The 15,912-nt window shown below is 42.6% G+C and overlaps 1 protein-coding gene across 4 annotated transcripts in view; it reads right to left on the bottom strand.

Moving 5' to 3' along the window:
• Window positions 1-415: 415 nt before the first annotated feature.
• The window catches only part of card11 (caspase recruitment domain family, member 11), a 33,638-nt gene continuing 18,141 nt past the window's right edge, over window positions 416-15,912 (bottom strand). For all 4 annotated transcript variants that reach the window (XM_015945405.3, XM_070542843.1, XM_054750705.2 and 1 more), the window contains 16 exons: window positions 12,433-12,573; window positions 12,198-12,267; window positions 11,913-12,112; window positions 11,025-11,131; window positions 10,586-10,626; window positions 10,362-10,473; window positions 10,083-10,284; window positions 9,840-9,966; window positions 8,476-8,719; window positions 7,838-7,922; window positions 7,484-7,567; window positions 7,275-7,392; window positions 4,485-4,661; window positions 3,917-4,038; window positions 1,153-1,268; window positions 416-807 (listed from right to left, as the gene is read on the bottom strand). In XM_015945405.3, coding sequence (XP_015800891.3) covers window positions 603-807; window positions 1,153-1,268; window positions 3,917-4,038; window positions 4,485-4,661; window positions 7,275-7,392; window positions 7,484-7,567; window positions 7,838-7,922; window positions 8,476-8,719; window positions 9,840-9,966; window positions 10,083-10,284; window positions 10,362-10,473; window positions 10,586-10,626; window positions 11,025-11,131; window positions 11,913-12,112; window positions 12,198-12,267; window positions 12,433-12,573 — 2,151 coding nt within the window. In that variant the 3' untranslated portion in view covers window positions 416-602. The remainder of the gene's footprint in view (window positions 808-1,152; window positions 1,269-3,916; window positions 4,039-4,484; window positions 4,662-7,274; window positions 7,393-7,483; window positions 7,568-7,837; window positions 7,923-8,475; window positions 8,720-9,839; window positions 9,967-10,082; window positions 10,285-10,361; window positions 10,474-10,585; window positions 10,627-11,024; window positions 11,132-11,912; window positions 12,113-12,197; window positions 12,268-12,432; window positions 12,574-15,912) is intronic.

The following is a 15,912-nucleotide window of genomic DNA, read 5'->3' on the forward strand; positions in this document are numbered from 1 at the left end:
AACATTTGATATATAGCATTTTTTACATTAGTAAATAATTTTACGTATAGTTTTGCATTATTTTGGTTATAAATGTACTCTACGCCACAGAAAATCTGAGGAGCCACTTGGGAGCCGAAAGAGTGAGCTGAGCTTTTTGGTGAGCTGAGCCAAAAGAACCGGCTCTCTAAAAAGAGCCGGAATTCCCATCACTAGATTGATGAACATTTACAAAGTGTTATTTAGGCTGACCTGACTAACAGATTAGTCCTCACGTGTCTCCCACTTCCTGTTGAAATCTGATCAAAACAACGTTTGTAAAGAAAAAAGCTGGTTGCCTGCCACCAGAGGGCGCTGCACCCCACGCTATAGGATCAAAAAGAATCCGGAGCCCAACTAAAGAAAAACGCTTTTTAGCCATCATCACACTGTTTATTTTTTACATTTGAGTTACACTTTTACAAAGTCCCCCAGGTTTGTTTTTGTTTGGGGATTTTCAGTGTCCATGGAGGTTTCTGAAGTCTGAAAATAAATAGAAATGGTCGGCTACATATACAGGAGGTTTGAGGTTTGTTGTAATTAGTAACATGAAAGCATGTGCAGATATTTTCTGGGCGTCCGTCCTACAGGAGGTCCTGCTCAACCCAGACAGTCTTCCTCTGCTCATCCAGAATTCGGTCTTTGATGACCCGGATCAGGTCGTCCGTCCCCGCCCAGGACTCGGGTTCCAGGGTGGCGTACAAACACGGGACGCCATCCAGCTCCTTCTCCTTAGACCGACACAGCCTCACTAACTCCTCCTCCGACTCCACACGCAGAGGCAGCTTCCTGTGTGGACAGGAAACAGGAAGGAAGCAGCGGTGCGGTGAGTGTGGTGTTGTTTGGAAGCTTGTATCTGATCGCGTAGATGCTGTCGGACGAGTTCATTGTGATTTACGTCGCATCACTGGCTGGACTGATTTCTAAAGACACAATTCATCTTAAAAAACTTCTCTGATCAACATATTCATGAACAACTTCAAAAATATGTTTTAAATTTAAAAACAATACCAACAACCTCATCTAATAGCCACCCATATCTCATTACGCCACCCGATCTCCATAACGTCACACGAGAACTGACGTGTGGTTTCAGTAACGGGTAGACGTGTGGCAGTGACTGAGACTGGGTACCTCAACTTCTTCACATTCTTCTCACAGATCTTGACGTAAATGATGATGGGGTAGATTTCTCGTCGCAGAAGGTCCTTGACACAGCTGAGCTCCGCCTCCAGCAGGCAGTGTTTGCCCTAACAGAAAAGAAACTAGCGTGTGAGGTCAAACACAAATGTCTGGCACATGGTCACGCTGTCTACATGCCAGTTAAATGAGATATCTCCCATTCGCTAATCTGAGGTTAAACCGCTTCACACAAGTCAGAAGTGTCAGGCTACGTCCTGCATGCAGCAGCTTCAAGAAGGGCAACCATTTTCCACTCCAGTGGTCACCTGACACAGTGGTTTTAGACGGGTCAATAAACATCTGCCCTCACACGATCAGATACTGAGATAAGATCCCTCTTCCTGTTTGCTGAATTTCAGTTCCATCTGAAAGTTTTTGTAATGGTTGGTCAGAAGATTCATTTGTTTAAAGGTGAGTGATATTAAATCATGATGATTTGGACGTGTTGTCTGTAGGGGAATGTCAGAACAGAGCGTGTTTCTGCCTGGATCGTCTTAGGAGTGACACACTGTGAGCCTGATCACCCCCTGGGTGTTTCTCAATGCCAAGGAACCTTGCCTTGATGTCTTGGCCCCGCCCCGGTTGCCTAGGAGATACGTCATCGGGAGCCGCCAAGACGTGTTCCAATGTTCATGTTCTACCGAGGCGTGTTCTCCGTTTGTTAGCCGTTTAGCTAGCTGAGCAAGGACACACGGGAGGTGTCTTGTAGCCTAGAGCCGGCAGCTAATCAGGGACAATTTTCAAGTCTTAAAGTAAGTCAACTAATTTAAAATGTTTTTCTAGATCCAAAGAAGTTATCTATGGTTGGTTAGTAGCTTAGTAGTTGCAGCTTTGTTGGCTAGCGGGTAGTAACTCACTTATATATTTAATTTAATAAACATATCCACAATTTAAAAAGTTAAAGGCTCGTTATATATTTATATTGAAACTAATACGTATAAAATATAATGTTGTCCCTGTGTTACGTGACGTTACGTGACCGCCGTGGAAGTTGCAGTCACGTGACGCAAGTCTGTTCCATTTAACCATTTTCTTTGACCAAGGAAGGACAGTGTCCTCCTAAGCAAGGTGCCTGGCCTCGCAAGACATCGTCTCGCAAGGCCAGGCGCCTTGACATTGAGAAACACCCCCTGCCTCATTACAGCGTGTTATATCCGTAGCCACAACATGGACAGGGGTTGCCTATTTGAGCTGGCATAGTAGTGAGTCGCCATCTTGTATGGGTCCCCAATTACACAGACATCATATACATAGACGACCTGTGGACTGGCGCTGCCTATTGGAGCTGCCGTAGTGGCTGGCGGCCATCTTGGATTGGTCTCCATTCACCCTTCGCCATTTATTTCTACTGAAGAAGGTGTTTACCCAACTAAAAACACATTTTATGAAGCTTTTACACAAAATCAGACATTTGGTATGGTATGATAATTAAAATATAAATATATTTAAACTAAGTAAATTAAAATAAGTTAAATTATAAAATCCCAACAGGTCAGCTAGAAAACTCAATAGTAATCCCACATGATCTGTTTTCAATAGTGAGCAGTTACAACCGTAGGCTGCACAAAAAACGGGCATAGTTGCCCACTCTGCGTAATTCCAATTCAATTTGGAGAGTAAGGAGACCCATCCAATATGGCGGTGATGCCGTTACTCTCTCCAGCGCACAATGACATGTCTACGTATTCCTGTCTATGCTATTTTCATAAAATAAAGCTAAAACTGGGTTTACAGGATCATTATCTTTAGCTTTGTTCTTTTGTCTGCCATATTTATGCTAATTACTGTAATGTTTCCACACCTCAAACCTGGTAAATGACGACACCTTGTGAGCTTCTTAATTCCTTTCTTTAATCGGCAGTCTTTCAGCCATGAAACAAAACACTCTGAAACCTTTCCCGGCTCTCATCACCCTTTCACTCATCTTTCTAACTTCCTTTTCCTACTCTCAACCTTTCAAAATAAAATAAATGTGAACATCACAAGCACCTGTTAGCGCAAGGCAGCTAATTAGCTATGCCTCCAATTTTATATGTTTGGGGTAAAATTTGGATATAATGTGGCTGTAATGTTGTAAAAAATTTAAAAAGCTATTTAAAAAGTTGTGATTCAACTGTAAAAATAAATCACGAGTTATTTTTCCCAGATCGTCTACCTCTGCCTTTATGTATATATATATACATCACAAACACTTTATTAATTTTTTTTATTTAGTTATTGCAAAATCTTTTTGATATTTATAGCAAGTAATTGTTTATCTCAAAGTGTGTTTCCTAACCAGTGTGGGTTTGGAGAAACAGACAGATGAGCTAACGGCTAGCCTGAGCGGGGCCAAGCCCAAAGCAGACTGCTGCCATTTCAAAACACCAAACAACGGGTTTATGAAACAGAATTTGCATGAATTGCTAATGAGGTTGGACTTGTTTTACGATGGCAGTAGTCAGCATATTTAGCCTTTGCCCAGCTACAACTAGTCTTTAGCTTATCAATCTGGACTGATATGATACGTCTTTCTCAAAATGAAGGCTGTTCAAAGAGTCAGCTTCAACAGGTAAGATGTTATTTGCGTGAATGCTAAAAATTCACATCAAATCTTTAATGCATCTTGGTTCCTGGTTGCTTCGTAGTTTTGCTCTAAAATTTCCTCGTAGAACTTGAACGTGTTCATTTGCAGTAATCTATGCATATGCGTGCGCACTTGTCGACGAGAACCTACTTTGGCAGCAACAGCCTCGATGTTTTCTCTAGTGATGCACTCAAAAGTGGTCTGCTTCTCCTTGTAGTGAATGAAAGGCTCCACGTTCTGTTTCAGGTGGAACTCCTCCTTGGACAGGGCGTCTGCACAGCGGAGGAGGGAGGCAGAAATGAAATTATGCTCATCTGTTAACCTGCAGTCACAGCAGAGTTATCAGGAGGAACAGAAACTTCAGGTTTAAGACCCTGGGGACTCATAACCTCACACTCTGCCAGCTCTCCAGATGTTCAGCTTTTCACATCAACAACTAATCCGACCCTAACCCCTCTGAACCAGGAAGTTGCTCCTCCTCTAAGATCAGCATCGTTTTAATGATGAGTCAATCACATGAGGACAATAGAGCAACAGTGTCACCAGCATGGAGCTTATCAACTAGGCCATCTCCCATCCTGTTTTCAAGCGTCTCTGGTTACATTTCTGAACATTTACACCACAGTTATGAAAAGGACTCGACTACAACCCCTAGTGGCTTCCTTTTGCTACCCAGCTCTTGCGTGTTAGCTCTTCTCACAGAGAGATTAGAGCTCACCTGGTTTGCAGATGTTGAAGTCCATGGCCGCCCCCATGTTGAGGATCTTCTGTATGATGGTTTTGGCTAAAGCAGCAGGAGCGAACAGGACTGGTCTTCTCCTCTGGGTCTTCTGAGGGGTGATGGGACTGTAGGGAACCAGGTTCAAACTCCTGGTCAGATCGCTGTCCGGGTCTTCTGCTCTCAGACAACAACAAGATATTTCTTCTCAGTTAAAAACACAAAACTAGTTCAGACTTACAGGCTCCACAGAACAGATTTAATAATTAAAAACTCATCCATCCTTTATGCAAAGGTTTCATGTTTCTTGTTGCTGCAGATGCTAACATTAGATTTAAACCAGGTGGTAAAATTAGTCTGATCAGAATTTTCGTTTTTGTCTTCTTTGGAAACGTTTGTGCTGTGTTTCCATCTTCCCGTGGAGACTTCAGGTTCTCTTGTCAAAATTTAATCTGATATTTCCACAGATTTTAATGATGATGTCTATAAATATCTTCTCATGTCATCACACTGCCACTCCCGTGCTCCACTGCTGTCATATTTAGACTAGTCAGAATCAGCTTGGGTAAAAGAAAATCATTTAGGCTCCGCCCACAATGTGCAAGATAGTTTTCGACAAAACACACACACACACACACACACACAAAACTAACAATAATCAACAGAACTCATATTTCTCTTTTATATATTATATTGTTAAAAATTACAGTTTAATTAAAAAATATAAAATTGTGTTTACTATAAATTAGGTTTAGTTTAAAGGTGTGGTTGACTGAAAAAGCATTTTTAATTTCTCTTGAGTTTTTCATGTAGGCTGAACATGAAAATAGTCTCCTACACCTATCTCCTGCTTGAGCTTCTGACAGACACTGGACGGTGAAACTCTAGGATTAGAAAGCCTGACAGGTCTACGTCACACTGTGAATTAGACATACCCGTATTGACTCACGATGGATAAAGCTGCTTTTGGTTTAGCTCCCAGGACACAGCAGAGAATATCTTGGCTAGCAGGTGCTAACCGCTAGCATTAGCAAATCCACCACACAGCAGAACTCCTCCAGGCTTGTGGTTTTTGTGGAGATAAAACATCAATGTTGCAGATCAGACAGAGTCAGTGGTAGAGTCGTGTTGCTGTCAGCCAGTCCGAGACAAATATCCAAGTCCTGTCGTGTTCAGCTCAACTCTGATCAAACTCTCAGAAACGTACAGCTGCTAAGTAACTTTCAGAAAAAACTATTAAAAATGGCCACCACAGCCAAGTACCACAAACAAATAGAAAAATGTTCTCAGAACATTTGATTCAAGATTCAAGATCATGTATTGTCGTTGCACAGGTGCATAACTGTCACGGTGAGAGCAGGAGGTTAGGACCCAGATGCAGAATGCCCAGAACGACTCAAGGCCGGAGAGGTTTGAGAGAACACTTCCTTTATTTTAAAGGCGGAAGCGCCAAAGTCCAGAGGCACAAAAACAAACCTGACTTAATATCAAACTCGCAGAATGAACAAACAAACAGAAGCTCACTCGTGAGCACGAACCAGGGTAACTAGAGGAGGACAGAACACGCCGACAATTACAATGAGCCAACCACCCTGAAAGACACAGACAGGGTCATATACACAGAGGGAAACAATCAGGGAAACCGGTGACAGGTGTGAGTAGTGAGATCTGGAGGGAAGGCAGGTGCATACAATAACCTAAATGAGGGGAAAGAAACAAGCAGGATGACAGATAAACCTTAAGCTATAAAACACGGATAAAACTAGACCTAAAGACTGAGGGCCAAAATAAACAACTCATAACCAGATGGATGAGGAGGACTAAAATAAGATTGACTAGGAATTATCAGGGAGTGATTAGGAGGACACCTGAGGGAAGTCTAGAGAGGGCTGGGGATAATAATGGGACACAGCTCAGTGGCCTAGTGGTAGAGTGTCCGCCCTGAGACTGGGAGATCAGGGTTTGATTCCTGGTCGGGTCAGACCAAAGACCTAGAAAAATTGGACCCAACACCTTCCTGCTTGACACTCAGCATTAAGGGGTTGGATTGGGGGGGTTAAACCACCAAATGGTTCCTGAGCACGGCCGTGTCTGCAGCTCACCGTTCCCCCAGGGGATGGGTCAAATGCGGAGAACAAATTTTCGCACACACACCAGTGTGTGTGACAACTAATGGGGCTTTAACTTTAACACAAGAGGAGAACCTGGAGTGAGAACAGGAGGAGGCTGGCGACAGAATGACACAGAACACGACAATAACAAGGCTAAAGTAGGTGCTCTCTCTCTCTCTCTCACACACACACACACACACACACACCTTTCACAGCCAGTTGAAGGTGCAAAAATGTAAAAATATCATGTAAACATGTTAATAAGACGAGTGTAAACTTCAAACTGAAACGAAAAGTGAACAACACATAAACGTAAACTCGCTAATGTTGCCGAAGCTCTGGCTGGGATCCATCTTTAGTTCGCATCAGGCTAGCCGACATGTCGGCTGCATTTGTTTTCCACAGTTTGGCACTAAATTAAAGTCACACCACCCACCCCTTCCACATCTCTCTCTGTCAGCTTTTACTTTGACGTATACTTCAGCTCTTTTTAAGGTTCAGAGTTAGCATCTTTTTTTTTTTAATCTACACACGCCTGCTGCGCTTCCACTTCCTCTTACTTTAATATATCATCTAACATATCAGCTTCCTTCTGAGAGATCTTTGAGACAGACACTCGAGCTTCGTTAGAAGACGTTTAATTGATGTTTTTGTTGTGGTGGGGGCACTTTCCACTCACCGTCGGGCCTCGGCATCTCAAAGCTTTGCCTTGGTAGGACGCCGCTGCCAGAGCTGATGATCCTCACGCGTTCACTGCTGTTCATTCGCTTGTATTTGATGTCCACCCTGCTGACAAACTACAAATACTCTGGTGTTTTTTTTTTTGTTTTTTTTTTTGAGGGAAAACTGTTTCTGGATTTGCTTCGATGATTTGTTTCACTTCATTACCTGCAGGATCTGACTGAGGAAGGTGCTGGCTCTGGACAAGCGAGGACTGGCCTTAGGGTCAGGAGAGCAGCCGGCCTCTTCTGGCTGTAAGATGTTCAAGACAAACGTGGTTTTTAATGCATGATGTCGAGAGTTTCAATGACTTCAGCTCCAGTACGATTTTCAGGAAAATTTCAACGTTTCAAATACTTTTTCACAGCTTTGAGTGTTTCTATATGTTTAATATACAGTTTTTATTTTACAGCGGATGCAACTCATGGGTTGTTGTAATCTAATTGGAGTATTGAGGTGTTGGGTCGGTTCCTCTTTGGGTTTCCTGTTGCATGGAGGGAAGATATCAGGGTGGATTCTTACCCTGCAGTTGCGATGGTTGTCGTTTTCCTCCTTGCTGCCTCGACACACAAACTTCTGGATTTTTACCAGCAGCAGCTGCTGAGCTCTGTGGTCACAACGAGTCACGGATCGTCATTAACATCACGTGGGATTGTTAAAGCTCTTATTCGTTTTTCTACGCGTTTGCAGTGGTCTCTGGTATAAATGAATGCCAATCTGCGTGGACAAAAAGCTCTGGCGCTCCTGTTTCAGGAAGTAGAAGTTAGTCGGTGGATGGGGGAAAATGGCGGGTTCTGGAGTCTTACTCATTAATATTCATGATTTTCAGATATCGCACCTCTGAGTGGCTAACAGCAACACGGCTCTTCCACTGACTCTGTTTGCTCTGCAACGTTGACGTTTTATCTTCACAAATAACACAAGCCTGGAGGAGTTCTGCTGTGAGGTGGTAGCTAATGCTAATGGTTAGCTTCTACTAGCAGAGGCTCTGCTCTCTCCTTGGCGCTAAATTAACAACAATCTTCCCCGTCGCGGGTCAAGATGGGTGAGTCCATGAATGCCAGTTTCACAGTGTGACATAGATCTTTGTGGCTTTGCTGACCCGTAGATTTTCAGAGAACCTGCTGTTTAGGTTTTTGAGTCTAAAAGCTTGCTGTTACCGTGAGTTGCTGGGTATGGTGCCACACTCCGTCAGGTCCGATCCAGTGTAGGGGTCCACACGGGCGCACAGCCACTCACAGCGGCCCTGATGTCTGGTGTCCAGAACATGCACCACCTCGTCACAGCGCACGTTTAGAGAGCAGGTGTCCGACTGTCCGCAGATGTTCAGGTTCACTCGTATGTAGAAGGAGTCCCCTGACGCCAGCGCACCGCTGCTCAGATCCCTCTGGAGACGACGGAACGCTGGGGAGCGCGGACACCATCAGTGAAACTCGGCTGAGTTCGAACAGCCTTAGTTTGCAAAACACAGATTAGCTCTATTGGACTGATGGGCTAACAGCTAGTCTGAGCAGCAACAAGGCAAAGCGGCTGTCCTGAATGTGGAAGATATTAACGTTTTATGTAAATACTCTTTATATTATAACCAGTTTCATGTTACACGTGTTTATGAGAATTCTTTAGTCAAATGCTAATAGCAGCAGTGGTAGCTAGCTAGCCGTAGCCCAGCGGGGTCCAAAATGTCGAAAACGCAGGCCCAAGACCACCTAGGTGAAAATACTCAAAGGCAACAACAGTTAGATTTTTTTATATCACGTAAATATTTTAAATGGCCCGTATTTGTAGAGCGCCTTCGTAGGGTTCTACAACCCCCCAAGGCGCTTCACAACACAGTCAGTCATTCACACATTCACACGCTGGTGGGGATGAGCTACGATGTAGCCACAGCTCCTGTCACCACTCACTCAGACCACCAGCAGCAGGCAAGGCGGGTTAATCCTCTTGCCCAAAGGCACAACAGCAGCATTCTCTGGTGGGAGCTGGGATCGAACCTCCGATTGCTGAACAACCCGCTCTACCTCCTGAGCTACTGCTGCCCCAAAACAGCAAAACAGAAAGAACGGTTTTGCTTTTCATAGAAAACTTCGTATAAATCTAGATAAACTCATCGTAAATGCACTTCCTCCAGCAGAATCAGCTGAGGATGGATTGTGTTTCCACCAAAATGGGTTTTAGTGGAGTTTTGTTTGCCTGTTTCCTACTCACCAACATCCATTACACAATTACGTAATAAAACCACCAAGTATTTGGAGCAAAGTGTTTTGTGCATCTTAAAAGATCTAAAGTTTAAGGCATGACTGGACTTTGAGTAAACGACCCAGATGGCCGTCCCACCCCTGGACAGCAGCAACCCAACTCCAGATTAGCCGTTAGCTCATCCGTCTAGTCAGAACTAATCTAAATTTCTCCAAACTAAGGATGTTCAAAGAGCTCTGCGTACAACAGGTGATATATATTTCCACAGAAAAATCCAGTTTTTAACTTTTTTTTTTTAGCTTAAATGAGCAACATAAAAACAGCTTACAGTCAAAGTTAGCACGATAGTGAAGCCTGACGGTTCCTGAGCAGTGCTGCAGGGCCCAGTGGGCCTCCTCCTGGGTGCTGGTGTCCAGCAAAACACTCTGGGTCTCTCCTCGTATGCACCCCTCCAGCTGGTTGGTCAATCACAGCACAAATCAGTTTAGTTTAAGCTGTTTGAATCACACCGGAACAACTAAAGCATGAACACGATTCAGTGTTGGGGTGATGTTGCAGGTTCTCTCCATACCATCAGTAGGTGGTGGCCCTCTCTCAGTCCTGCTTTCTCAGCTGCGGATCCTATCTGGACAGACGAGACGAAGATCCCGCTGTTATTGCCTCCAACCAGCATGATTTCCTTCAGGAGGTTGTCGCCTAGCAACGACAGCTCCTGGACCGGCTTGACGGTGGAGCTGACTTTAGAGAGAGACGACAGCGACAGGCGGAACGGCCTGCGTGCCAAACCCACAAACTGATCACACGACAAGCTGAACGGTGGTCGGATTAGTCTGGGGAAGTGGTCTCGTACCTCTCCAGAGAGAGTTTTCTGAAGATGCTGTTGACCTGCTCCAGATCGTACATGTCCATCCCCTCTGACTGGTGGGAGGAGGAGGAGGAGATCACAGAGTTTGGGGCATCTTCTATAGAAAGATAAAGTGAAAAAAAATGATCACAACAGCATTTTAAAAATAGAAGAAAATACAATAACAGTAAAATATTTAGGATGTTTTTGAGTGATAAAAATTATTTTACCACATTCCAATTCCATGTTGTCACTATCAAAGTCGGAGAGGCTGAAACAGACAAAATTACAGTCTAATTACTAAAAGCAGGAACGTAAACACAAGCCATCTCACTGATGTTCCGTAACCCCTCCTGAACACAACCTGACGCCAGATTCTGTGTAACCTGATGTGTTTTATGCTTTTATCAGACACAGTGTCTATCTTCATTAGAAGGTGTTATTTATGGTTTTTATAAAGTATTGATGGCTTGTACTAAAATAAAAAATCAGAAATAACAAGTTGAGAGAGACACGAGAATAACATTTTTTTGCAATTAGTCAAATTAAATAAAACCGTAAAAACCAGTAAATGAAAGGTGATTGGCCAACTTATGAATATGTCTTGTAGGAGATGGAAAACCTGTGTCTTCCTGACCAAGGAGGCCTCTGATGGAGGTTATTTAGTACCTGCGGGGCAGGAAGTCCTCTTCCTTCTCCTTCTCTCGGCGGTAGAGGGATGCTTTCTCCGGTGGCTCAGGAAGGATCGACAGGATGCTGTCGTTACGGTTACGCAGCTGGAGATTTGGAAAATATAAAACACATTTTAATCCAGATTTAGCACACCAAACAATGTGCTAAAAGTAATTATATATATATATATATATTTATTTATTTATTTATTTATTTATATACACATGTGCATATAAACATATGTATATATACATACATACATATTCAATTCAATTCAAAAATACTTTATTAATATACTATACACATATATACATGTAAACAAATACATATATATATATATATATATATATATATATATATATACATATATATATATATACATATACATATATACATACATATACATATATATACGTATACATACACATATATATAAACATATATATATACATGTATACATACATACATACATGTATACATACATATATATATATACATGTATACATACATACATACATGTATACATACACATATATATATACATGTATACATACATATATATATATATATATATATATATATATATATATATATATATGTATGTATACATGTATATATATAAACATATATATATATACATGTATACATACATACATACATATATATATCTATATATATATATGTATATATACATATATAGATATATATATATATACATATATATACATATACATACACATATACATATACATACATATACACTTCCTCCCCCCACAGGTACTAAATAATCTCCACACAAATTATAATTTCTTTGCTCAAACAGCTAAAGAGCTCATTTTAGGACCACAAAAGGTAGAAAAGAGATTTCAAACCACCCAGCCTGACCATGTTGGGCCTGTGCTGCTCCGCGGTCGTGAAAGCATGGATGGCGGGCAAGGGGGAGGAGGACAGGGGCGGAGGAGCTGCAACGGGGGGGTACGTGGGAGACACGGGGAAACTGGGCAACGGTGGGAGAGAGTTGTTGTTGCCGTTGACATTCGGCATGTGGATATCCAGAAAATCTCCACCGTTGACCGTAGCTGAGGCTGAAAGGCAGGAACAAGCACGGATGAAAGCCCACAAACAAGGAGGCGGTCATTACGGTGAGAGGGACCTAAACGACCCGCCTACCTGCACGCTGGCTGGGGTCCGAAGTAATCTGAGGGTCTTTGAGGACAGAAACTGGAGATTTAACTCTGTTCTAAAAGACAACACGTACAGTCGTCTTAGCATATTTATGTGTAATTTTCTAATTAACTAAAATATTTAAGCTTTATCTGTATTTACCAGTATAGATCAATAGAGCACATTATTAGATGGATGTTATAAGAAGACAACTGAGAACCATAAGAAGTGGACAACTGACCCCTGCTTTGAGGTTTGGTCTGCGTCTGAGTCGAGGCTCCTCCAACGATGGCTGCTTCTCCTCATGTGACTCATCACTGGACCACTCTGAAGGGCCCTGCCCTGGGGAGATGATGGCAGGAGGGAGGTCCCTCGGTAAACTCTGTGGGAACAACAGGACCTTTTAGTTTGTTTTAGAACATTTCACCAAAGAGACTTATGAAGGATTATTAAACATAAAGTTACCAGTGTTAGAAGAGACTCAGTTTGGAGAAACAGCTTTTATGTCCATCAGGATTAACGAGCAAACAGATTTCGAGTTAGAGCAGATCAAAGCACTATTAAGGTAGCGCGACTTGGGTTGCGAATGACCACAGTCACCAATCCTTGTCACGTGTCTATGTACGTATGTCTGATCTCAGAATTGTGTGTACTGAAACTTTAATTTCCCTCTGGGATTAATAACGTATCTTTGAACTGAATCAAGACCAACGCACATTGCTTCTGTCTTTAAACAAATCCAATCTCCTAAATTTCAGTTCAAGTGACTTTGTGCTATAAAATTTTCAAAGCAGAAAATTTCGCTCTACGCTTTTTACATCCACCACCAGCAGCTAAACGTTAGCCTGGCAAGCCAGACTAAATAAATGTATTATTTAGTCTGGCCATGCTCCATTGACGGCTCTCGGTTGTGGGGCGGGTTCTACAGTTGTCTTTCAAATGATCTCCGCATTCCACTGGACAATGAATGTGACATACTCTTGTTTCACTCTGTTGCATCATCCCACCCACCAGGCATATAGAGTGCTCTGATTGGCCCACAAAGCGGACAAAGCTCTGTGATTTGTTCACTAAGCAGATAGAGCACTATGATTGGCCCACGATTACGGACCAATCACAGCTCTTTATGTGTTTGAAATCCCTCTAGAGAGCTGTGATTGGCTAGCCAGAGTCCTGGTAGGAGCTGCTGAGGTTCCAATGGAGCATGCCTAGACCATTCTTTGCAAAGCAAGAATTTGGTCTAGTTCACTAGGCTAGCTAAACGTAGCACTTCTGGTGCATCCAGGGATCCAAGAACAATAGGAATTTCTTCACACTTCAACTGAAGAAATCAATGCAAAATTAACCCTTTGATGCATAATGGTCACTACAGTGGACAGGTACTCAAAATTGTTATTTATTTGTTTTTGCTACTAAGCACAACTGTTGAAGACTTTATTGCATTTGAGCCCCTCCATTTCGACTTCAGTAAGTCAAGACAACATATTTCATGTTCAGAATGCACGCTGTCCACTGAGATGGACATGTAATAAACTATGTGTAAATTAAATGTTACAAAAAATATGTAAATACGAAATTTGATTCATTCACACCTAAAGATGAATGAAAATTTTTTTTTAAAAATCATGGTTGAAGATTTCATAATTCATGCATCAAAGGGTTAATACTAGGGGGGGAAAAGTATTTTCCTGAACTGAGGCTGTTCAGGAGACCATCTGCAACAGTGATTGTTTATGACTTCCACACAGAAAAACACATCAAAATCTACTAAAGGTGTAAGATCTAAGAATGGGGTAAGAATGATGTTGCTATAGGCTTTTAAAGTAGGAATGACATCCTGTGGTCAGATTCGGAGACTGCAGTCCATTTTTCTAAACAAAAGGTGAGTTTCTCCCTCTCATTTTCATGTTTCATCGCTGCTGCCAGTTATGGATCGGCGCCGGAAAATTCTAGATGACAAATGAAGACGATTCAGACACAGTAAGTTGATAAGTAGATAAATACATTTTTCCATCTGGTGTTAGCACTCTTAAGTGTTTAACGGTAGGGAGCACTTGCTACACGTATGTCTCTGGCATAAGAGAAAGTGTGGTTGTTTGCCGTTAGCTTGCTGTCCTAGTTCCGAACGAATCATTGAAGGAAGTAAAACGCCACCATGGACTCATTATTCTTTAAAGAGCAAGTCACCTCCTACCAGATTCTTACTCAACTCCCACTTTCTGTTTGAAAAATGCAACAAATGCTGTTGCCTAGCAGACCGAGAGGGTGGAGCCTCTAACAAATACACACACACACACACACACACACACACACACACGAAGGCTGTGTCTCAATTCAGGGTCTGCATCCTTCGTCGGCCGGATTCGTCGGCCGGTTACGTCACAGCGCCGCGACTAGGCCTGTCCCAATTCGAAGACCCCTTCAAATGCGGTCGACGAATCCGGCCTTCTTTTCGCCTGAATGAAGGATGGGTCCGGTGTATCCTTCAATAGGTAGCATTTCCCAAGATGCCTTGCGGGCCGGATGGCAGAACTTTTAAAAACAATGGCGGACAGCGAAGCGGGAGCTGTCGGAGAGGATTGCGCATATAAATGTCAGTATAAACTTGAAAACTGTTAGGTTAAGGGCTTTTGGTGATACATGAACGTTATTTTAGTTTGAAATGTTACAATAAAAGTGCTTGTATTGCAGTGTCGGCTCGTATGTTCGGCCGCTCGGTGTTGTACTTCTCCCGCTACGTTTCCCCCTGATTTTAATAGAAATTTGTATTTTAGGGACAAAAGAGAAAACCAGGGAGTTTATTAAGCTTAGGGTGAAGATGGACCACATGATCACTGGAGCAAAGTATTCGGCGGCTGTGGCATGGAGGTACAATAACATCTCATATTTTAAGTTTAGTTTTTTCTGCGAAAACATGAAAGGAATAACCCGTTCTCCTCTTTTCTCTTCCTGCTGTTTTTCTTACATGTTTGTTAAGACTATTCTGGAGAAAATGGGCGTCCAGGGGAAGGTGACAGCGATGACCAGCTTCTGGAGCTGATCAGGGAGGACATGAGGCTGCAGAGGGAGGCAGAGCAGCAGAGGGCCCAGGAGAGAAGGGAGATTTTTGATAGGCTTGCTAGAAAAAATGGTTAATAAAGATTAAACATGTACATATAAAAGAAATATCTAAATAAAATCAGTTCTGCATTAAACTCTTGAATTTTATTTTTGTTTACAAATGTGAATTGTTTACTAGAGGGTATCCGCTGGGTCTTGAAAAGTCTTAAAAGGTGATAAATCGGTTTTGGTCAAATTAAGACCCTTAGAAAGTATTAAAAACTATTATCACATCTTTGCTCAGGATCAGCTTGCCGAAAGTATTTCCTCAGAATTAGCTCTCCAACAGTCAAGGAAATGATTAAAGATCTAAATAAAACTTTGAGCTCCATCGTTTAAAGTTCCTTCTCCCTTCTGCTCAGCGGTTCCACGGTTGCTAGGCGACAGAATGTTCGCTGAGGGAGTGGCGGTAATTCATGAACGCTAGGCCTGTCCAAATTCACAGCCGTTAACATCCGGTCTACTCGGCCGACGGAGGACTCAGCCCACGTCGGCCGAGTAGGCTGGGTCCTTCGAAGGATGCAGACCCTGAAATGAGACACAGCGGAAGGCTCACAACAACATTGTGACATCATATGGTACCAGCTAACGTTCTAGGGTACCTCTTAGCCAATAGCGATGG

Source organism: Nothobranchius furzeri, chromosome 12 (genome assembly GCF_043380555.1).
Source record: "Nothobranchius furzeri strain GRZ-AD chromosome 12, NfurGRZ-RIMD1, whole genome shotgun sequence".
Lineage (NCBI taxonomy): Eukaryota > Metazoa > Chordata > Actinopteri > Cyprinodontiformes > Nothobranchiidae > Nothobranchius > Nothobranchius furzeri.